The 25,343-nt window shown below is 36.8% G+C and overlaps 1 protein-coding gene across 5 annotated transcripts in view; it reads right to left on the reverse strand.

Annotated features, from left to right (window-relative positions):
* SMARCA2 (SWI/SNF related, matrix associated, actin dependent regulator of chromatin, subfamily a, member 2) overlaps positions 1-25,343 on the reverse strand; it is a 114,114-nt gene that overhangs the window by 54,102 nt on the left and 34,669 nt on the right. For all 5 annotated transcript variants that reach the window (XM_057375865.1, XM_057375861.1, XM_057375863.1 and 2 more), the window contains exons 7-21: positions 21,136-21,262; positions 19,751-19,924; positions 19,352-19,525; positions 14,982-15,152; positions 12,101-12,154; positions 10,519-10,649; positions 10,274-10,334; positions 8,774-8,874; positions 8,340-8,487; positions 6,844-7,007; positions 5,191-5,257; positions 4,525-4,635; positions 2,768-3,010; positions 2,361-2,474; positions 316-423 (exon numbers count right to left, since the gene is read on the reverse strand). In XM_057375865.1, coding sequence (XP_057231848.1) covers positions 316-423; positions 2,361-2,474; positions 2,768-3,010; positions 4,525-4,635; positions 5,191-5,257; positions 6,844-7,007; positions 8,340-8,487; positions 8,774-8,874; positions 10,274-10,334; positions 10,519-10,649; positions 12,101-12,154; positions 14,982-15,152; positions 19,352-19,525; positions 19,751-19,924; positions 21,136-21,262 — 1,948 coding nt within the window. The remainder of the gene's footprint in view (positions 1-315; positions 424-2,360; positions 2,475-2,767; positions 3,011-4,524; positions 4,636-5,190; positions 5,258-6,843; positions 7,008-8,339; positions 8,488-8,773; positions 8,875-10,273; positions 10,335-10,518; positions 10,650-12,100; positions 12,155-14,981; positions 15,153-19,351; positions 19,526-19,750; positions 19,925-21,135; positions 21,263-25,343) is intronic.

Raw genomic sequence — 25,343 nt, forward strand, 5'->3', positions numbered from 1 at the left:
GTGGGAAGGGGGGAGGAAGTGGGGAGAAGATCGGTGTCTTTGAGGGTTGTATTTTATTTCTCATTCTCCTCCTCTGACTTTGTTAGTAATAAATTCACTTCATAATTTAAATAGTGCCTGTTTTGTCCATCAAGTGTTTCCTCCCCACTTCTTATGTCAACTCATGAACCCTTTTGTTAATTTTTTTTTTCCTCTTCGCCCTTCTCTACTCAATGTGGTGGTGGGGGAGAGCGAATGAGCAGGTGTTGTGGATGCCTGGCTTTTGGYCAGCACTCTAAACCACGACACCTTTATATTTTAGTATTTCTTTTGTACCTTCTTGTCTTTTTCAGAGCCATCTGTGAGAAGGATTCCCTTGGCTTGCATGTGACGGTACAGGATCTTCTGAAGAGCTGACATGTCACATTTGATCACATATTCCACCTAGTATAAAAAAAACCCAAACATAAACATACTGACATAATGTTAGTAGGACCTAAATGCAGGTTCTTGTCCTTCTAGAACAAAAAAACCACTAATCTTTTATCTGTACCTTAACACCAAATAATACTTCAGTGACCTGCAATCCAACTGCAAGCACACCAACGAGCATCTGAAAAGATCACCTGTGAGCCACAACTACAATTAGCTGGATCCTAAGAATGTAACTGCAGGATTACCAAACATACTTTATTTGTCACTCTGTAATTTTTAAAATCTAAAAAATAATTTAAAGTTGATTTTATGCTTCGTAYGCAACTAAAAAAGTATTTTATGTTTAGCAACCAACAGAATTTACTGTGTCTGTTAAACATTATAAAATATCAAGCAACACATTATAAAAATATCATGACTGTATATCTAGCAATTAAGAATCCCTCAGATAATGTTTATCTAGGTTGTCACAGAAATATGCCATTCTCTTAACATCCACTAAAACACAGGGAATAAATAAAGTACTGTATGATCTCTACATTTAGGCTAACTTGTTCAGCCCTGTAAAACTGTATTTAGTTTTTAATTGCATACTAGGTTTAAAAACAGTAACACAAAGACTTCACACACCAATTTTATGCAATTTTTCCTATTGCCCAATGTCCAGATTATAGTCACTATGTTTTTAGGAAGTTATGTCAAATTACACTAGTGGCTAGAAATCTTTCAAGCTGTGAATAAAAGACAAAAAATAAGCTTATTTGATATTTAATATTTGAAATGTAATAAATAAACAAAAAGAAAATTATCAGTTTTTTTTGTCTCAGAGAGACAGGAGTATTAACTCCTCAAAGATAAGTGACTATCTTCAATGGCTTCTTTACCAASCTTTGAAAGCCCAAATGAACCTGATTAACATGCATCAATCCCCAGAGTGGAATGAATGCCTTTTCTCAAGATAATGGAAACAAAAAGAAACATGGTCTTCTGAGTACAAGCGTGTATGCAACTTGAAAATTTTCCCTCTCCAATGCCTATTAATGGATTTATCAAATACAGTGGCTTGATTTCGGTATTATTTTCAAATGCAAGACTGTTTTATTCTCAAATAAATGCTTCTGAGGGTACTGAGAATTTGACATTTGAAGGAACACAAATTTGCAACAGTAATAGTGTTCACATCATTATAAAGATGAAAACTAATCATAAAATGCCTTTGTATTGTCTCTAAGTATCTGTACAGAGTTCTCCATTCATTTAGCCCATCAGCTCATAACACACCTTACACACATTTCAGTTTGGTATGGTTCTAATCCATTTTACCTCAAAACCAATTTTTCCTTATCACATTTTCAAATTCACTTTCTAAAATTTAGTTGCTGTTGCTATTCTGGGAAGAGGGATGTAGAATTACAGAGGAGGACAAAGTGGGACAAGATGACTTAGTCAGAAATAAAAACATCACCTTTGAAATCAGAAAACAAYTTTATGTTCTGAATTCAAAAGTCACTAGTTAAAAAAATTGTGCAATTTCMACAAAACACTTCATACAATTCCTAGAATGATAATGCAAGACCAAACTGTGGCTGCTGTATAAAGAAGAGTCGTCCTTTAGGAATTTCAGCAAAATGGCTTCAATACAGTGCAAGGAAGATGGTGCAAGACAGAATTTTATCCTCAGTATATGGCTGACTTGCAAATTGAAAGCAGACTCCATGGAAAGAAATTGCACGTCTTACAGTGGTGACAACAAACGCATTTAAAGTTGGTGAGGAATCCTGAACACGCAGAAACTTGAGGTGCTCAGGTTTCCTCACTGGCTAGCTTGCTTTGAAGAGGTACAAAGAAATGCTAAAGAACTCTTCCTTCTGCAAAATAAACCTGAAAAGGATTACTTAATGATTAGAAAGAGTATTAAACCCATTCCAAAACTCCTCATTGCAAACCTTTTCAGGCAGTTGAGACTCAACTTCTTTCTTCAATCTTCTCAGCAAGAAGGGCCGAAGCACTTTATGGAGACGACGGATGATCAATATAGTTTCTTCCTCATTTAAGTCCACCTAGAGAAGTTTATARAAGTCACTACAATGCAACTCAAGTATGTTAGGTAATGTCTCCTCTCAGATGAAAAGTTAAGAATGCCCAATAGTTATTTGCATCTTACAGCCAAACCAACTCAGAGTAAAATAATACACTAACATTAAACTTCTGGTATTATAAAAAGGTGCCTTTTAGATATGTTAAATCCCTAAGAACCAGAGTGAGTTTAAATACTAATCCTTCCATTTAAGCTCTTTTTTATTTTCATCAAAGTGGTTTATTTCTGATCTTCTAAAAAAAAAATGCAACGTACCCTTTCTCCAGTCATGGCAAATGGAGCATTGAACCACTGTTCAAAGGTGCTGCAGCTCTTGAAAATGGTTGGAAGAAGGAAATTGAGCAGAGCCCAAAGTTCAGGCAACTTGTTCTGCAAAGGAGTTCCAGTCAGCAGAATTCGACGAGGGGCCACATAGTGAGTATTCAAGACCTGAGTCAGCTTGCAGTGATGGTTYTTCATTCGATGACCCTCATCTACTATCATGTACTTCCATCGAATCTGAAAGAAGTTGGCAAAGTTAGAACCGGCCAGATTTTGTCAAGTTCCTCCCAACAAGTACAGACCAAAAATACTTAASAGCCTGAGACATTAGTCATTCTCAACCTTGAGGAAAGCCAAATCAAGCCTTATGCAACTATCAGTGTCCTTGCTAGCAGAAAACACTAGGTATGCTCAATCTGATGTTGAATTCTGACTGAAACTAAAACAGCAAACAGCAGATTGCTTCCATTTCTGGGAAAGAGATTAGAATGACTGGCTCTTCAAGGCCAGAATATGGTTCATAGTGGAAGAAAGAAACCACATAAACTCCAAACAAATTTGTCTGTAACAAGAACCTTGACAGGAGACAAAAGCATTTTCAGATAAAGTAAGGATATGGTCATAAACAACAGCAACCSTGATCTTTATTTTGTTTCAGATAGTCCTATATTTTTACTTGAGAACAAAGCAGCATAAGTAAAATCATCTCAACTAACTGTAACAGGAATTTTCAACTAAAGTTTCTACCTCTTAATATGAAACCTTAAACGCAGTAACAGCAGATGTTGGAAGCTGTTGTTCAAGCTCTCTTTTACCATCTGTAGTAAAACATGGACAGTCAACCCAAGTGCCACACTGACCCTAAGATTAGGAAGGCCTCAATTTGCACTTTTACAGGTGCAAACTAATTCCCTTTCCCAGGACAGGATGAGTGGCATAGTGCTGTCCTTCCTGTCTTTCAGCAAGAATGGGAAAAAATAGCGGGAAAGGAACATTCTGAAGTCTCAAGCTGTTTTCAAGCATTTGGAATGATGCTAAGAAAAATGTATTGCCTTTTTATTAGAGAGGCCAAACAAGTAATACRCAGTAAATACGCAGCATGTAACACATGGAAATGAAGTGAAAATGAACAACAGAACGACAAAAGGACCACATGGTTTCACTGTATATCAAACACTCCCTTAGTCTGCTTTATGTGCACATTAAATAGTCCTACGGTACAGTAGTTTTCATTTTAATTCATTACATTTGACCTCAGTGAGCCCCTAAGAACTGCAATGTGTACACTCCTTAGTCTGGATACCAAATTAATGATCTAGGTAACTATTTAGTCATCTGGGAGAAAGTGACCACCAATCTGGAAGGGCCCTAGTAACAGGGCCCTTCAGTTCAGGACAGAAAGAACAGAAAAAAGTAAAAGTCATTGATGCAGATTAGGCTAAATATCATGCACAGGTGAGGAAAGTCATGCTTTTCCAAGGACAGGCAGTTACACAGTACTGACAGAACTGCCTAAAGGAATTGGTCCCCGGCCACATTCGGGAAAATCCTAGTGTTTACACARTGGAGAGCTGTGACTCTCATAGAAGTTCAATCATAAACTGATTAACAGAAGAGTAAATGAAAGGGTTAACTTTTAYTGAAGGACAGAACAAACAAGAATCTGCCTATAAAACAAAAATATCTTGTGTGGTATGCACCATTTGAAGGTGACTGGGGTCGTGCTGGAGAGAGATAATAGTTAAAATTACCTTAGCAAGGATATGTTTGTCCTTTATTATGTACTCATAAGTAGTTAAAAGAACATTAAATTTTCCACTTCGAAGCTGGGGAACAAGTGAACGGCGCATTGCAGGTGTACCCTAAAAGAGAGAGACATGTGAGTAGTTATTCTTTACTGTGAAAGTACATTGTTTTTACACATTAGTAGACAATAAGCAACCACGTGAATGTGCAATCCTACCATACTGTAAATAATACATTGATATAGTTCCAGATCTTCTCAGGAGTGTTTTCCCTAAACTGCTGCTAGACTTTACAACTGCATATGGGGGTCACGGAAATATACAGCCAGTGGTCTGCTCTCCCTATATTACTACTACAGTACCCACACAAGAAAGTATTTAAATATGAATAAAATATTAGGCAGTTACCATTAGTAAATCTCATCAGAAGCTTTGCAATGTGTAAGTCACAATTTTAGTGTACATTTTTACAGTTCTTTACAGTTGTTTTATTTCTTCTACAGTCTTCTACAGTTTATTATAGTCTTAGTATGATTAACTCTCACTGCTTAGTACCTGATATACATTACAAAACCTGATGAGCAAACRGTTTAAATGCTTGCAGAGACAAGAGAAAAAACTGTCTCTAGTTCTCATTCCTTTAATTCTAGTCATATAAAAAGTAAATCAAACCTTGTAAGAGATCTTCACCACAGAAGGAGCCCATTTGTCAAATTCATATGTCCAATTGGATAAAGTCCTATCAAAGAGATTACAGAGAAAAAGTAACATGTTTCATCATTTGCATATCAAACTTCATAAATGTTTCCAAGTGGTTGCCAGCTTTTCAACACATCTCATGTATTGAACCCCCACAAATAACAACATGTTTTAAAAATTCACTTTATATACTGCAATAAAACAATCATCTCAGAGGGAAGTAACCAGAAAAAAATGTGTGAAACACTCTTTCAGCTAACATTCAGGGCCCGTTTTGAAACCACTAGAAGTAGTGTTTTACATGCACCTTTATACTTTGGAACATAGTAACCATAACAATATCTCTGGACAAAAAAAGTAGATTTGTAAACTCTTCTATACTACTTATCATGCAAAAATGGACATTACAGATTTTCAAATGCAGCTCAATGCAATTGATTACAGACTCATAGTGACACCATGGCTACTATGCAGATCCATTCTTGCACTGTTTCTGCTGTTTGATCACAACAAAAAAGTTGCTGGAGTCAACCTAGTAGCTATCATGAGACAACTGGAAAAAACAATCTTAAAGTTTTTCAGCTGCTTCCTTTTTTTTTTTCCTTTCTTAGTAGACCAATAATGGCAGCAATACTAGCAACATAGGAAAGGCAGGAAAAGACTTTAGTATGTATATAAGAAAAAACTTTCAGACCCTCTCTTTTTTAGAAGAAACAGTATGTACTTAAAAGAAGTCTAATTTTTTGCTGTGCCCAATGAAAATTGACATTAATAACACTCCCACTATTCTTGTTCTAGTTYATAGAGCTTCTCCCAGGTGTTACTTTTCAAGCTATGCTTATAATTTGTAATCATACAATCTGGCACACCTGTGGCATTTATCTTAATCAATCAGTTACTACTGAAGCGCAGCCAGAAGACAGGACACTTCAAAAAAAATCAAGAGATGATCACAAATAAAATTTATCCTAATCCTACCACAAATTTGCATGCCCAGCACAATTGGTGGAAAAATCAGCTGATGAAMTTACCAGGAAAATTCTGCACATCAATCATAAAATCAGCAAACAATTTTTCAAYATCCTATAAGAGTTGTACAATGCCTGACATTTTTTATTCAAATCATTAAAACCCACACCTGACCTCTGGAGAAAGAAAAATGCATTAAAAGAAATGTATACATCAAGCAGCATTTTGGAAAGCTAAGGAAAAGCAAAAACGGGGGGGCTGCACAAAAACCATCATAATCTGCACACCTGATGAAAGTGTGCGTATCAATCAAGGCTACTTATATCCAGGGCTGTCTATACTGTACTTAAAAGGTCAACCTCATTAATGCATGCTTGCATGATATCACATGAGGCACCAGCTGTTTAAAGAATTAAGCATTAGCTTTTTAGTATCAGAGTTAAAAGCTGAAAGGTGAAGTGCATGCATTTAACAGGAAAGAGAAAACATCCCCCTCTTTTGGCTTAAGAGTGAATTACAGTAAATTCACTACAGATGACCAAAATTAATTGAATCATTAAGTGTTTTACCAGCTTTCTGGTCTTGCCAGTGTATTGTGCTCTAAACCAATCTGCAGTGCTTAGGACAATAATGCCAGAAGTGAGACACGTTACTTACGACAAGGGAACAATGATGAGATACGGGCCATTGAGCCTTTTGTGCTCCATCAGGTAAGTGATGAGAGCAATAGTCTGTATTGTCTTTCCTAGTCCCATTTCATCTGCCAGAATTCCATTCAGGTTGTTATTATAGAGAGAAACCATCCATTCCAGTCCCTGGAGCTGAAATGAAGAGTAAGAGTTTCAGTAATTTAAAACCCACAAAAATAATTAACATCAGCAGTATGGAACTAATGCTCCGACATCCCTGCCTACTCACAAGTTGGATTTCCTTTAGTAATACTATATGCAGGGGGACCCCTGACTATCTTTAGGATATGGAAATCATCATTTCTGTTTAACACAACTGGCAAGTTGAAGTCRGATTTCATGCAGGAAGGTTTTACTACTGCACACAAAGTAACACAGGCACTCATACATAAGGCTGATGAACACCACTGCAGGAATTTGTTCCTCAATTTCAGCTGTCAAATGCTAAAACATTCTGTGTGTATTTCATGACATTTGCCTGTGTCAATATCAAATACGCACAAGGCATGTAAGCCTCACACTTGCCAACTGTATCACTGGTGTGCTAAAGCTCTTGTAGCACATGTCCACTTAGCRTCTGCCATCCAAAACTCCATGTCAGACTAGGCCAAATATGCCTTGCGTATGAAATTTCAGAGCTGGAAGGAAGCCAGAGTGTTCTAGAGCTTAGCAACATCTATGTAACAGAATTTCACACACCAAGGAATACTGCTAGAAAGCACTATTCCCCTGTTCAGACAGATTTCCACATGTGTGTGCATCACATTTCTGATGATGTTTATGTTTCTGCTTCTTAATATCCAGACTTTTGGTGTGTCTCATACAGGGAGAGAGCCGGAAATGAGATGGCCTGGAAAAGTTCAGAGGGAAAATCCTACAATACATGCTTGAAGTAACCACCTGTTGTCCTTGTGATATGGTATAAACATGCTGCCAATTTACAGGCTTTACATACATGTGGACTGATTCATATTTACTATTAACTCATCAAGAGTTGACTGGAATCTTAGTGCCACTATMTGTCCCACCTACAAAATGGCTTCAGAATTGAGAAGAGGAAAGTTGTTTCGTCTGCATCATTCTGCATGTGGAGATACACGGACACACACARATAATGCTCTAACTAGAGAAAAGATGCAGGTTGTTGGAATTAACCAGCAGGCTGTGCAAGAGCAGAAGTATAGAGAACACATCAAGGACATTTTAAATCACATGTGAATCTAGCTTATGTCAGAATACTGAAGTTCTTGGTTACCTAATCTAGTGAAMGTCTGTGAAGAACATGTAACATGAAACACAACATCTTTGACAGGGGTCATTGCTTTGTCCATATTTCCACATTCTTAACCTATTAGAGACTTTGCATATTTCAACGAACCTTCAGTTTGCCACTTGAAATACCACACTGAAACGTTGGGTGAAATTCCAACTTTTACATATGTTAATGTTTTAATGACTTCTCACCTGATAATGTTTTAATGTGCCATTAATAAGAAGGGAAGACTGCTTTTCCACTCTTTCTGTGATTGCATGAGCAACAGTGTAGTAGGACTGAGACCCTCTAGCACTATATTGCATGCTGTATTCATCATCCACATCTTGTTTGGCTGTCCTGGAAAACAGAAGAGGAACTCAAGTGAATTCCCACAAACAAACATTTTTTGACCATGGCTTACATATGTAKGTCTAAAGAAACAGCACAAGTCTGATCGGTGGTGAGAACACCAAAGAGTTCAAGATAATAAACAGTATACAATTAACTGATCATGTTCCTTCTCCTGCAGATATTCATGCCAGAGAAGTATGACAAATCACTTGCATCTACAGAAAGCTACTTTTGCAAAATGTCACTATAAGAAATTGCAAGTTCTAACAAACAGCACTTAGGGAACACTCACTCAATGATTTGCTTTGCATCTTTCTCAGAAACCTCCTCACTGTTCGGATCCAGGACTATCTTCTCATCTGATTCTAGTCTGCTTGATTCTTCTTCCTCATCCTACAGAATACAGAAAGAGAACAGAAATGCTGCCAAGTGCAATGTGTTCTTCAATCATACTTTCAACTGGCATTCACATGCTGGTAGCTTTCACTGGTCAATGCTCTACGACAGACATCTGAATCACAAAGTTCAATTTACACCTATTCTTCAACAAAACTGCACTGCAGCATATCAAGATGATTAATTTCTGACATACATTAACAAGCAGGAAGTCAGAATACTTTGAAATAAAAACTATTTTCCCCTTTAATGATCTTACTTCAAAACACTTTCTCTGACTCCATGTTCATGGTGAGTATTCCAAGACCACGTTTATTTTTATGGTGCATTCCAGATGTGTAATAAATTAATAAAACTTTAAAAGTTGCCAAGAACTACTGGTTTAGAGTTCTAGTTCCTTCATTTTTTGAAACCAATTATTTTTACTCTTTTTAAAATAACTTGTATTTTGTCTACTGCTGCAGCAGATAGCAAACATATAAAATCTCACTGAGATTCTAAAATCTGACAGGTATCAGGCCTTTCTATCTTAATACTGAGAAACATGTAGAATTGTATTACCAGATACTAATCCTACAAAGGCACATACCATAACATCATATAGTCCAGTCAGTTTCAGTGGTTGTTTGATTTAGTATTGTAAAGACTGCTAAACTTAGGAGATCTGAGTTCTATACCTAGTTCTGCAACCAGGCTGTTGATTGAATATGGTCCTTCTCTACTCCTCACTTCTGTTCTCCTTTAGAAAGTACTTATATGAAAAATGCTATGCAAGTATCAGTATTCMTTATTCTTAGTACCTACTATTATGACCCTGCAAGGTTGGGATCTTCGTGTGTGTTCATTTTAAGATTAATTTTAGAATTTTTGCAATAATCATATTTAAGTCATCATCCAAATACTGAATTGAATAAGCCTAACCTGAAAAGCCTAAATATAAATCCCTGGCATAATCCCTAACATTTTAGTAGACATAATATATAAGTAGTAACCATGTTATTTTATTGCCTATCAAACCTCCAACGCATAAACCTTGAAGATGTTAATTTCATTCACGACAAAGCCACAATGCAGTGTTTTCTGGGATACGCTTTAAAACAGGAACCTGCTCAATTCTCTGATTCATTATTAAAACTAGTCTGAGTAAAATACTTGTTCTTCCCAACCACAGTTACAGTTGGGCATTTATACTGTATATAAAGAACAACTGCTCTAAATYAAGAACTACAGAATTAATTAACTTTCCTGCTTGTTTTAGTCTAAAGMACCTATATATCTTCTATCACTTCCCCTCTCTTCAGTATGAAAAAGGGGAAAATGTCGCATGAAATAAGTACTTGTTTTTTTACTGTATTAATTGTCAAAAAGAAAAGTATTTCTTTTTGAAGATACATACCTCTTCCTCATATTCAGAGCCACTTTCATCTTCACTGTCTGATCTGGGAGCAACTTCATAGCTGTACAAAAATGACACAAAGATTGTGAATTACAGTTAACAAGAGGAGGTATTAGGTTTAATGTATCTCCTACTCAGCTTACATACAACACATTAAAACAATAGAACAGTTAAACAAGAAGTATAACATGAAAAATATCAATGCAAATTGAAAAAAAAGTCGACTTTGTGTGCTGACTACTTACCCAGGGTTCATTTCCAGCCAAGCATCCAGCTGACTTGCTTTGGGTGCTTCTGGTCCAAGAAGAACTTTGCCTGTTTCAGTGTGGGTCACTTTGACTGGAAGGTCACTCATCTGACTACTCTCATCTATGGGCTAAAAATTCAAGTGACATTTAACACCATATGGCAACTCAAGTTCAAGGCAATGAACTTCATGCTTGTCTTACATAATAAAAAGATCTAATACCACTTTCAAGATTCCAATTCTGAGCAACCATTGAAGTTTTGCTACTAGATGTCACACTTGGCCACATGACTACTAAGYAAACACTGAGTCACAGTACTGTGTGTACATATTCTATTGGATATCCACAACTATATCCCAGCATTGCAAGTAAATCAACAAGAACAGCATGGAAAACACTATTGGTTTTTGCAAATCAAGCCACAAGGTACRTATTCTTCAGGTATCAATACCGTTATTCATACCAGTAGACATGTGCAATAAAAAACATACAGCGACCTTATGACCTTTCTTTATTGAGAAACAAGAACTGAACAATTTAGTTAACTTTTTAAGTAAAGGCCTGTTTTAAAGATTTACTGTCCTAACTTTTTCAACTAAGCTGATAAAGCACTTCTAAGAACAAAATCTTTTAGCTATCTGTGTTATTAAAAAATTAGGATGGTATAATCACTTTTCCAGTTATTTCTTAGTCGTGTTTAATCACAGATTTTCTTACTTCAAAAACTTTTTGCCTTCTAATACTGCTTCCCCCAAGAATACTTTTTAAACAGATATATATGATAGAATATATAGATATATAATTCTGAATAGTTCTAAGTGCACTGACTGAGTAAAAAACTTAGCCCATTTCTGTTARTACTGAAGTTACAGGATGTTGTGGAATGTTACGTGCATCTTCCTTGTCCAACTATACATATATTGAAGTACTTGCTATAACTCTAACTACAACAGCAGAAGTACCATGTTCAAATATTAAAAAAGCAGAAGTGAAACACTAAATACATTTTTCAAGTCTTTATAAAAAMTTAAGTGGAATAGAAAAATTGCACCAATGTAAGAGCTCTCAATGAGGCACCACATACTCTGCTACTGAATGAAAAATAGTATTTGAAGAATGACACAGAAAAATTTGCTTCTGAGGAAGAACTTTCAGATGTCTTAATCCATCACTGTATACTTTGTCCACTGACTGAAAGGTAATTACATGCAATGTCAACAATGTATTTTTATAAAGATGAGAAAATAGACAACATGGTGTTTACAAGTTCAAATCAGAAAGTGAATTGTCTATAGACAGACCACAAAAAGATTTATTTTAAGCACATCACAAACCTGAGGGGCAGACTGCACCATACTTAGTGATGGATTCAATACACATTTATTTTACTTTTAGTCTTCGATTTTCCAAGTAGCAACAGGCTAGCAAAAATGTTAATCTGGTAATTATTACTCCTCTTTATAAACAACAGTTCTTAGAACAGTTGTCMTAATTCTTTTTAAAGTTATAGCCATGACTTACAATCCAGAATAATCACTGAAGAGTATTTTTAAAAAAAAAAAAWTTGTAAAATTCATACCTCTCCATCGGGACCAAGACCAGATGCCATTCCTTCTGCATTTTCTTCAGCTTTCTAAAACAAATGAAGAAGAGAAAATTACTATGGTCAGATTCAAAGTACAGAAAGAATACATTATAGAATGTAAAGATTTGGGATCATGTTTCACTGATTTCTGAATAGCCTGGRATTCAACTTATTAAAGGTGTGGATGGATATAGACAGAGATAGGCTCAGAGCAACCRCAGACAGTGTTATAAATCTGCATGTAAGAAGTGGTTGTCCCACTGACCTTCCCGGTCAGATCTAGAGCTCAGCTGTTTATAGGCTATTCTAATGTGAATAAAATAGTAAAATATTTTCACATTATTTACTATTAATTTCCTCTAAATTGCTTTAACCTTCATTTTAAAGGCATCAGCAGGCATCACAGATTGTATATTCATGCAAGGAACTTTTATCTTGGTAATGTACTTTGGGTTTTTTGTCTGACAACTAACCARAAGCCATATTCTGGGAGTTCTTTGCACTATATTCCAATCATGTGTAGGCCACAATTACTCAAATTACAAACAAARAGGACCCTAGAGTTCTTTACTGGAGAAAGTTAGATTCTTTTCTATTGAGGTATCAATCTGAGAAATAAGTAAYATCTTCCTCAAAGCTTATCCTCATTTACCTTAATTAAAAGTGTCCGCATAGTAKGAGGAAAAACGAAAGACATGTAGTTTGTTTCTGCATTCAAACTTTTCTAAACAATTCTATGCAAGAAAGGACTTCGATTTTGGAAATCAGAAGCACATATTACGAAGAAAATGAATGTAAATAAAGACAGCTTGCACTTTTATTCTGGACCATATAAACATACCTTTAATACTGAAAGTTTAGTCCTTGACTTGGGGAAATTCCAATATTAAACAGTAGAAAGGCTTATTTTCTTTGYTCTCTGCATAGTGACAGGAAAACTACTAACAACAAAGGTAAAAAGCTGCACATCAAGTTGACCTGGCCTATCAGATGAACATTTCTAYGGCGTATCTTTTCTAATCCATGACTACACACAAATAGATGAATGTGAAAGAAGCAAACTGGGAAAATCTATCATGAAGATCACAGAAACTGTACCCCAGAGAAAGAATGGATTAATTGCAAATTTTATGTTATTGAGAGTATATGGTTCACTTGGATATTCTATAAMAAGTCTGGCAAAGACCAGTATTTCTTCACCATCTACTTCCTCACTATCGTTTGTGGGAGAAAATCCTAAGAACTCTTCTTTCTCATTTCTCTGTAAGTACAAAATATTAACTGCGAGTGTTACTGGATTAAACTTTTATAAGGATACGAAATCTAAAAGCCAAATTTTTGAAAGCGGATGACTTGGATAAAAGACACAATGCCCACTAGCTGCAGCCATGAAATTGCGAATTTACAGAATTCTAGATTAAAACAAAGAGCAATATATTTGTGAACTCCTACTTTCTTCACAGATGAGCAAGAGATTGCTGGAAAGAAGTTAATTATAAACAAAAAGCTGCAGATGATCAATACAGAGCCAAGCTTTTGTAAGTTTTTTTTGCTAATCTTCCTTTAGGTTTTAGGGTGGGATGGACATAACCATTGAATACACATGGGACATATTTCCTTTCAACTTTAGGCATAGAAAATGATGTCTTTACTAACATGGCCAACAGATATACTGTTTCTCTTACATACTTCAGATAAACYGAAATAGAAGAGAAACATGTCACAAACAGGGATAGTTAAAGGAATATATATTTTTYGTTACAGTGATGCAGTTACTCCACATGTTGTCTCATTAATGATTATCTCCACTGTGCATTCCATACATTAAACCAGGCCACTTCTCACTGATAATACAGGTCAAGAACCCCATCCAAATTACATCTTAATTCTGCACACAGGGTTTTGTTCCTCTGTYAAGAATATGCTCTCAGAAGCAGAGATTTCTATGAAAGTGGGAGAAAACACAAACTGTTTTTTAGGTCATGTATGTCCAAGATCAGTATTTTCTACATGCTGGTTTTTATTAGCATATTTCCAGTACTGCTTATAAACCCTGTATTCATAACGCATGTATTTGTAGCGGTAATCAGTGCTGGATTATAAAAATCCTCTTATACATTCTGCACGAGATGAAAGGTACTCTGGGGTCATAAAAAATGACAAATATTCTTTAATCACTATTTCACACATGGAATTATTTTTTTGGAAAYTGCACTGTTCAATTTCAACAACTCTCTCTTGCAGGATAAAACATTTCATATGAAGAAAAGTAATCTTGAGAAGTTTCAATTAAAGGTTAAAAATGCACAATGAATAATACTACTGGCAAAATACCTGCTTACTATAACAAACCTACTCAAGTTTCTTAGCCGTTTTCAATGGTCCTAACAAAATGGACTGAGCTAAGTGTGTAAGGCGGAAGTCTAAAACAGATGTCCTGAATGAAACAGCTACATAAACCAGACTCTTGCCATCTTCTCCATAGAATGTATCTTTGACACACTGCACTCACTACATCAATCCTAATTAACTTATCTGTCCCAATTTTACCTGCACAAAGTTTATGAGCGAATTAATATTATAAGGAGATAAATGACAACAGCTGAGAATCTTATAATCCTGCCTCCTTCTCACCTTCTTTTGAGTTAATAACAGCATGCAAATATTTCAAGTGAGAGAGAGAGAGAGAGAGAGAGAGAGAGAGAGAGAGAGAGAGAGAGAGAGAGAGAGATGAGTTTCCTCAGTATTAAGAATTTGGCAGTGTAGATGCTTTTATGCACTTCGGTATGTGTATGACAACCGGGATTCAACACATCAACATTAAAATTGGATTTGAAGAAGATATGGCTTAAAAAGAACAGCTGTAACTACTTGCCTTCTTTCTTCTCCTTCGCTTCTTCTTCTCTTTGGCTGCTTGTGCCTGTTTATGTTCCCATACTAGGTTAGTCAAGTTAGCCACATACTCATCAGTCTGCTGTAACAGGTATGCCAGGCGTCTGTCTTTCTTTTGATCAATCAGCTTACGATAGCCTTCTTCATCTTCAGCCTAGTGGTACAAAACAGATGTCAGTGATGTCAGAAATTATTCCAAACACACCATCCAACTCCCATGTCAATAATCAAGTATTATTTTWGCTTGTTATGAGCTGCATAAAGGGATAGCAATGCTCACGCCTAGAGGGTTGTACAATTGTATCAACAGCTCACAGAATCATATGGGTTGGCAGGGACCTTAGAGATCATTGTGCAAATTCCCCTGCCATAGGCAGGGATACCTTCCACTAGACCGTGTTGCTCAAAACCATATTGTATCTGGCTTTAACATCTCCAGGCAGGGGACAACCACAACTTTTCTGGGCAACCCACTCTAGTGTCTAACCATTTTCAAAGTAGAGTATCTCTTCCTAATACCTATTCTAACCACACTTACTTTAATAGAATCCCAGAATCATTATAAAGGTTGGGAGATCTTGAAGATATCAAGCCCAACCATCAATTCGACACGTTCAGGTCCCCCAGTAAACCATGTCATCAAGCACAACATCTACACGTTTTTTGTACATCCCCAGGCAGACTGGTTCACAATCCTTTCAGTGAAGGGCTTAAAATCCAATCTAAACCTCCCCTGGTATAATTTAAGGCCATTTCTGCTTGTCCTATCACTTATTACGTGGGAAAAGAAACCAACACCCACCTTGCTACAAGCCACTTTCAGATGGTTGTACAAAGCAATGACCCTGAGCCTCCTTTTCTCCAGGCGAAACAACCCCAASTCCCCCAGCTGCTCCTCACAGGACTTGCGCTTCACCCTCTTTCCCAGTTCCACTGCCCTCCACTGGACATGCTCCAGCACCTCAATGTCCTCCTTGGAATGGGGTCACAAAACTGAGCAGAGGATTTCAGATGCGGCCTCCCCAGGAAAGGGGGACAATCCCTGCCCTGGTCCTGCTGGCCACACCATTGCTGATCCAGGCCAGGATGCCATTGGCCTTCTTTCCCACCTGGGCACAGCTGGCTCATGTTCAGCTGCTGTCACCAGCACCCTCACATCCCTTTCCGCTCTGCAGCTTTCCAACCACTCTGCCTCAGCTTGTAGTGGGGTCGTTGTGACCCAAGGGCACAACATCTTGYACTTCATCTTGTTATAATGGCACTTTGCCATATCACTGGCCTTGCCCTCCAATCCAGCCTGCTCCGGTCCCTCTGTGCAGCCTTCCCACTCTCCAGCAGATCAATACTCGTACCCAGCTTGGTGTCCTCTGCAAACTACCTGAGGGAGCACTTGACCCCATTGTCCAGATCACTGATGAAGATACTAAACAGAACTGACCCCATTACTGAACCTTGGGGAATACCACTGGTTTCCAGCCGGTGCTGGAAATCCTGAACCTTGGGGAATACCACTGGTTTCCAGCTGGATGTAACTCTATTCACCACCACTCTTTGGGCCTGACCATTCAGTCAGTTTTTCACCCAGAAAACAGTACACCTAACTATACACCTAACTACACCATGAGCAGCCAGTTTCTCCAGAATGGTGTGGGAGAGAGTGTCTATCACTGCATGCCTATGCAAAAAAGTCCCTCTACAGTTTTCTTGCAGGCCCTCTTAAGGTACTGGAAGGCTGCTGTAAGTCTCCCTGGAGTCTCCTCAGCTCCAGGCAGAACAATACCAACTTTCTCAGCCTTTCCTAACAGGAGAGGTGCTCCAGGGCACTGATCATCTTCAAAGCACTTTTCTGAACTCATTCCATGTCCTTKTCTCAGTATGATTATAGATCTTTTTTCTTCTAGATGTCACGTGAAATTTTTTTTTATTAGATTTATCCACCACTTTCTACTCTGGTGTTACTCCACCTCTGATAGAGGTCACTATCAGAAACAAGTTTTACCAGAAAACCCCGATTATCCTGGCAACTGCTGCATCCTTATCATACTGTGTTGTACATTCAAAGAGTATTATTTTAATGTGCTGTGAGGATATAATGTAGGATGTCAGAAAAATACAAGGAAAGTAGCAGCGGTGCCTGTCTCAATTTTCACTGAAACAACAAAGGAAGTTTGTTCCTTATAAATGACTTACAAAAATCAAACATGTGTAAGAAATATTTTAAAGACCATTACTTTAAAATACAGCACTCTTGGAGATCTGCCTTTCTAGAGACACCAAAATGGCATACACTTAGAAAGAACAGCTATAATGTTCAAATTGAGCTTGCAAAACTGCTTGCAAATTCCATTGTTCAAACCATCAAAATTACAATGCTCAAGCCCCAAGTTTTTAGAAAAAAATAAATCATTAAGATTATTATTGTTGTTGTTGCTACTAATATTACTGAACACATACTGTTTGGAATCTAGCCGAGGTMCTTCTTTTATACATTTAAGATTGTCTTGATCTTAAGACAAGGTATCTTTTTAAATCACACCAATACCATTCTTGCACATAATATATATACTGCTACTAATGAACTGTGACAAAATCACCATTTCCAATTACAGTAAATGAAGGGAAATTTGTGGAATGAATTCAGTATTCCTGAAAAGAAAAGCAAAAAATTTCAGACACAGCACATTTTCACAGACCATGTCAAGCACAGGAGGGGAGATGACGTTTTTTAAAAAAACCACACATCTACAAATTCCAAATCTACCACAACTGGACTAGAACTAAACAGGCAAAGTAACTCCAATAACATAACACAAAGATTGGTTTTGCAGGAGAATTTAACTGAGCAGTAGGTGCAAAACTCTAAACTGAAAACGCCTATGAAGTTCTGTACGCATGTTAAGAGATTAAGCAGTCTTGATGAAGGTGTTCTAGGAAAAAGCACTGATGATCTGGAAGCACTGGTATTCTGTGCCATTTCTGGACACTCAAATCTACTTCATACTTTTCAGCAGTGGCCACATTCACTACTTATCATACTGCATATTCAGTTAGACATAAACTAAACCCCACAACATATAAAAGTATTTCTCAAATATCAATACTGCTTTTACTCAAAAYCAGCTCCTCTTTTGCTAATAATCAACATCTTCACAGGCTAGGTTAGACGAGCTGCTGATGATTATCTCCAATTATAAAACAGCTCTATAATGCTCACTGCTATGTAATTTTAAGAAATGCTCTGAGGCTTACACATTTTTTACTCTCTTATGTAAGTTCCTAATTTACATTTTACACAAGCTTTTATTCCTAAGTTTCTACCATTGTTGTATTTCATGTTTTCTACATTTAATTCTGTGGTTTTTAAAACCAAACTGTTTGGTCCATATTCATGGTGGGAATAGATTCTGGACAAGAACTAGCATTCTGCATTACATCTGCACCTCTAATAGACACTGCTTTTTGCCAGCAAGTWACAAAGTAAGCTTGTCAATTTCCTTTCATTCTATGTTGGTGAAATTTTACTGAAATGTTAAGACAGAGCTAACCAACGTCTTGACAGATTTCAAGACACTTCAGTGTATTTCTCCCACAAGTCACTAACATACTTGTATATAGGCACTGATCTGTCTACACTTTCAATTCCAAAATTATTTAACTCCTGAAATGCAGGAAACCCCCAACAGGTTCCACAGCATTTTGAAGAGACAAGATTATACATAAACCTATTTTACTCTGTTCTTAGAATGGTACAATTGGYATTGTGAGGGTATAGGGAAGAGAAAACCATGAAATATAAAGGAGTGTGGTCTGAAGCATTAAATGGGTAGAACTGCTACTCATTCTCAAGATATATGCATTACTGCATTAGATACTTTTGCATGTAGAATCAACTGTGTGTAAAAATCGTGGAGTAATGCCATGAATAAATTAATCATCTGGAATCTTCAAAACTGTAAGTCCAGAAATAAAGCCAAGACCATTATTTGTAAAATGGACCAATAGCCCTGCAAATCTACAACAGTGTTAGTAAATGAAGTTAATAAGATTAAGTCACTGTTTTTCAGAAGTAGCTGAGCTAAGTTTTTATGCTAGTAAAAAACACCCTAATTATTCCTATACAAAAACCTTTAAAAAGAAGGATCAAGGTAGGTACAATTGAACAATATCACACACACTACCATTAACAGAAAGATACATAAAAAACTGTAACAGTTTTTGATTTACACTGTTTTTGTTACAGAGTATTTGCAAAGGAAAACCACATGGAGATAGCTGAGCTAGTGTAAGGGTATTTAAAGGATATAGTACACAACTTTTAACTAAAAGAACCATATTCCTTCCTCTACTCCTTACCATTAGTCTTCTCATTCTTTCTTTCTCAATTCTCTCAGTTTCTTTTTTCTGCTCACGTTCAGTGTTGGCATGCCAAGTTGCCACAGCTTTAGAAAGTTTCTGAATTTTCCCAGCAACTGACCGGTGGTACTCTTTAAAATCTTTAGCATGCTGCAATATGCTATTCAGGTATTCCTAGAAAGAGAATCAAGTTAGTGCAGGCACTCTGACATAGCCAGGCATTTGAAATCAGGAATATAGGAGAGCTAATCTTAAAGTCTTCTAATTATTAATCACGCCACTTGGAGTTTTTTATTCAGAAGAATTCCAAAGGTGAAAAAAATATGTAAAAGAGAAGATCTCCACAGCAAAGCAAGGTGTATTTCTGTCAYGGGGCAAACACCTAACAAGTTAAAATACCTGGTGCTTTTGCCTACGCTTCCTCTCCTGTTCTATCTTCTGCTGTTTCTCAAGCTTTTCTGTCATACGAGCCTCTCTCAAAGTCTGGCGCTTGCTTCGTTTGTAGGCTTTGGAGTTCAGTGCTGTCTCCAGTGTTGTGTCACGACGCATGCAGGCCACTACCTCTTGTCTTAGCTACCAGTGAAGCCAGGGAAGAAAAAGCAATCAAGAAAATATAGTAACTTTTAACACATGGAGAAACAACTCAAGCACTGTTATGGCAGAGAGAAACAGTAACTGCTCAATATACATCCCGACCTCCTCTCCTCCTTACATTAGAGCTCTGAAAAGATACAGCATTTACACAGTTGCAACAGCTACATCAGTTTACCTAAACAAATCTTAAAACTTCAGAGAGCRGTCAAAAGTTAATCACTTTCAATCATTATTTCTTTCCTCTTTGAAAGAYGCTGGAAACAACTATCCTCCTGCAATAAAAGAGGCTAATCAAGACCTTACACCATCAAAACAAAACACAAGTGAAACACATACATTTTCTAGAGCCGGCCCTGAACATAAATGACAACTTATTTCATTGCCAGCTGCACAGAAGACAGGTGGTAGAGGTAAAAGTTAAGAGCTTGGAAGAGTATTCCCAYAGTCTCAGCAGTAGAGCAGGGAGAGCCTGCTGCTTTTCATCTGACCTCTGACAAAACTTCATTACAAAGGAGTGCCAAAGGTAGAAGGAAGGAGGACTTGGGACTCCATGCCATAGCCACTGCCAAGGTTTTTGTCAGGAAGTATTTTGCTTGACCTGCCAAAYTGCATCTTTGTTCTTCCAAACTAGCTGTAAAAGCCAATGGCAAGATGCCCGTAACAGTCTTCTGAAATTCACTGGCTGATAYAGGCACTCAACACTGAACTTAAATCTTACATATGATCCTGTTCTTTTTAATTTTCTAAGTCTGTGCTATAGCAGAAATCCTGAAAACAGATCCCAGAGAAAYACTAAACACCTACATACAACTTTTACTAAAACAAGGAGGATTGTGGAAATACAAAGTATGTCCAAAAAGAGGTATCAGATGAGAAAACCTGTGCTGAAAATCAGCTTAYAGCCTGTCCAGTAATTATTTTGTCTTTGTACCAATGCCACATTCATTAAGAAAGACACAGTTCTGTAGTCACATTCTAAAATGGAAGATAAAACAAGGAGCAAAAACATCTGCACATTTTTATTACAAAGAAACCCATTTCTGTGAGTTGCTTGTTGACTAACTTAGCATTCAAGAAGAATCTGCTTACACTTAGCACTGCTGCAAAATCTCCTTCCAGTTTACTTTTTGCAGCATGAACATCTTTGCTTGTGAGCAGTATGAAAATTTTCCTCAAGTAAATGGCATTACCTGGCGTTGGAAATTCAGTAATCTAAGTGCCTTCAACTCCACTGTAGCTTTGGTTCGCAGATCAGGGGGCAGTGAACCAGGCAAGTTCTCCAGTTCCTGGATTCTGTGAGCAATTCGAGCTTGAAGTCTAAGAAAATYGAAAACTGGGTAAGACACCATGAGAAGTCTGTAAGCCATTACTAAAATTATAATGTAAAACAGCCAATTTATCTCAGGCATTTATATGACTTCTGTTTTTTTCCCTGAACTAACARGCTTTTGCGGAGATGACACTGGGTATCTTTTTCCACTTTAAAAAGAAATTGTCAAGTGATCAAAATGTCCCTTAGTCTTTCTTTTCAACTAAAACTAGATATGCGAAAATAAACTTAGGAATTCTATTTGACATATAYTATTCAGGATTCTGCTTTCAAGCTTCTTTGATGGATGTTATTTTTATAAACAGTGTCATCAGTGATAACACAGACCATGCTTTCCTTAAGATCTGGAATATTACTTCATTATTTTATCGACAAAGTAAATTTGATCATAAAGTATTCACAGCTACAAAGCTGTTACCAATCAAATTCTATTTCACTCTTCCTTCAAAATCTCATTTTGCATTTATCTGCAAATTCAAGAGAGAGAGAGAGAGAGAGTAGTAGACAAGACAGACAGAACTTGATTTTTTCCAGTTTTAATATTGTTAGAAGAAATCTAAAGTTCCTAGAACAAGTAGGACGCAATGCTGCATTACTGCAGAAGACCATATTGGTGTCTTCAACAGAGGAAAAAAATTGAAGCAGAATTAAATTAGTAATGTTTTCCACACAGACTGAAAAGCAAATTGAGAAGAGTTACTTTATAATTAGACAAAGTTCCATTAAAAGCGGAAAATATTTGACCAGGTCCAGAAAAGTTCRTTATTTCTGTGGGAGAAGTCTTCATTCAAAAAATTATACTGCCTTATTTATTTCCAGTGTATATATTGCACTAAAAGAAGTTCACACTTTGCACAACTTTGCCTGTCACTGGGCATTACAGWAAGAAGATAACGCACCTAAGGATGTAAAATCTTGAGAATTAAGYGTTTTCTCGAAGGTTAGATGTACTAGTCTACATTCACACAAAAAAGCAACCAAGCTGTTCTAAATCAAAGATGTGCGTTCCAGCTCTTATTTACCCACACATGGATGCAATCCTACACCACAACAATTATTTATTACTCTTTTTCCCCTTCCCAAATGGTTGCATTGCTTCTCCTGAAACTATCACCTACAAAACAGTTATAGCCAAATCCCAGTTTCCCTGACTTTAATGAAACCTTAAGGGAGCAGTCACAAACTTTCCAAACCTTTCTTCTGAGTTGTGAACTTATTAAAACAACCRAATACTGAACACGTTTTCTATTTCTTTTTTCATTCTTGTTASCATTCAATGTACCTTCCTGTGCTATACATAAGGATGAGCACAAAAAGTTAATGTATGTTCTCCCTGACATAACTTACGGTTTTAGATAACTAGGTGTAAGAGTCACTTCCAAACAAACATGAAGTGAAATGCTGACTTACTCATTCTGTCAGAWCTGGTATGTTACTTTAACTTCTGGTATAAAGCATATGGAAGTGCCTGCTGACATAAAAGTTTACACAACAGAAATTCAAGCAATTCCCAGAGCTGGATGGGTCGCTACATTTCTATGACTAAAATGTGTACCAAAAATCCGAATATACACGTTTCTTGAGATATGTCTAAACATAATCAAAGCTTATAAAGTGTTCTTTTTATGTTCCATCATCACATTATGCATTCCACTCCCACAGAGAACACACTTCACACTGCAAATAATTTTGTTTTTCTCAACTTTAGTTCATAAAAAAAAGGGATCAGAAATAAATGCACATGAAATTTTGTAATGAAATTATAGGGCAGATTAGTATATCCGGGATTATCTTTCCTTTAAGTATTTTACTACAYATGTTGAAATTATCCGCACTGAGTTACAAACAAGGACAGTTCAATGCTTCTGTGGATGATTATCCTCCTTTAATAACCCAGTCAGAGGGAAGGAATAGGAACAACATCATCAAATAATCATTATTTCTAAGTCAGTAGCGACACTACCTCAGAAAACTCTCATTGTAACTCAGGTCAGTTCTCTATTTTAACAAAGTCCAGATCAAAAAAASGTAAAATACTAATGAAAGCCTACGGTACGCATATGGGAGAATAACGAAAAACGGCAACGAGATGGGTTACATATGGACCAATAAAAAAGAAAATAAAAGGAATATATTTTGGCATTTAATTTCACACTTTCCTAGAAGTTTTTTAATTTGTATGTATTGTCTACACTACTAGTAAAGCAGTGGTTATGGTGTTTTCTTCAGTAGTCAGCAAGATTTTCAAAACAATTCCAACTCAAATGAACTACTCAAGCTACCTGTTAACACAGCGACCTTCTAGTCTTTAAAGAAAATGACTGAAGTTTGCTGGACTGTTGCAATCTTCATGGGAAAATGCTAACAGCTGTTAGGTAATGAGAATCCAAAGAAAAAGATTTCCCAGATGTTTGCTACAATCACTTGAAAGACACAATCTCACCATTTTAAAGATGCAATAAATTAATCTTTGCAGTTCACCAATTTATCTTCATGAAGAAAGTGGCGACTTCATCTACTGAATCTACACAGAGATCTCTTCGCAAAACAAGTGATGCACACCCCTTCCTCATTAAGTGGGGTCAACAGCAGAGGTTATGATTGTACACTCAAACCTGTCTGGCATGGATGTCATGCAGTAAACAAAGAAAATACCTAAGAAAATACTTTGCYGGTAACATAAATCACATAAAATCTGCAGGACATTATCAATTATTATTATTTTTTAATTAGTGATGAGAAGGATGAAAAAGCCTTTCAACATAATAGAACAAATTTCAATTACAGACATCTTCAAGACAGTGAGATTTAAAAGCAGCATTTTATTTTGAAGCGAGCATTAAGGAAGAGTTTTGTAACAACATGTGTATTGGATTTGTGGGGCTAGGTGTAGCTAGCAGTGGGGTTTCAGCGCTGACTACTGTGAGAAGCTGCCAGAAATTTTCCCTATGTCCAGAGTCAATGCCAGCCAGCTCCAGGACAGATCCTCTGCTGGCCAACACTGAGCCAATCAAAAATGCTGGTAACACATCTATGATAACAGATTACAGAAGGGAAAAAAAMGGTATTGGGCAGATTTTATTGAGGCCACAGAAGAGCAGAGAGAGAACATGTGAGAAGAACAGCTCTGCAGACATCAAGGTCAGTGGAGGAGGAATGGGAGGTGCTACAGGCAGCAGAGATGAGATTCCCCTGCAGCCCAAGGTGAAGAAGCTGTGCTGCTGTAGCCCATGGAGGATCACTGGGATGCAGAGATCTACCTGTAATTCAAACGGTCTTCAAAGTATAATGTCCCTTTATTAAAAGGCTTTAGTGGGAGATCTCAAGAGCTAASCATTTCATAAAGCTTTTACTAGTCTCAGTGTTTCCAGGATAAGCATGTTTATTCTGGCCTTTTTTTTTCTACTTCCTTTTTATTAACAAACTGTGAATACACATTTCTGAATTGAATTTGCCTATATTAAAGCTAAATCCAGCACAATTCAAAGCACAGAAGCTATCAAACTGCTTTTTACAAATCTTTTGTCTGGTATTACTCACACGGTTTTAACTAATGAAAGTATTTTCAACAGTTCTACATATTCTGGAAAGCAAAATCCAGTACCAGTAATGTTCAACATTAAAAAGGCTAGAATCTTACACCTGTGTTTTAAGGGGGGAAAAAAAAATCCAAATCCTTCTGCTGCAGAATCCCTATCAAACTTTCATCTCAYTCTGCCAAGAATATCAATATATTTAGCACCTAATAGATGTGCTGAAGCTGTAATTGGTTCTCTAAATTAGTAAACGCATCAGTATTAATTTTTGTCACACCTCACACTCCTACATTTATGACTACTAAGACATAATAGCTTGGCACAAGTAATGCAATACAGTAGGGCTGAAAACAAAGGTGGATTAACAATTTGAGGTTAATAGAGGCAAAAAAGGTTGCATCATACTGGCTGTATGACTCCCAGTTGAAGTTAGTGCTACAATTCTTCTGTCAGAATTAAATGGGAAACCATAAAACAGTGTGTTCTGCAGGCTTTCTGAAAAGGATGCTGGAAAATACTGATTGCTTGAGGA

Source organism: Malurus melanocephalus, unplaced genomic scaffold (genome assembly GCF_030028575.1).
Source record: "Malurus melanocephalus ecotype Western Australia unplaced genomic scaffold, MMel_1.1 scaffold_260, whole genome shotgun sequence".
NCBI classification, from domain to species: Eukaryota; Metazoa; Chordata; class Aves; order Passeriformes; family Maluridae; genus Malurus; species Malurus melanocephalus.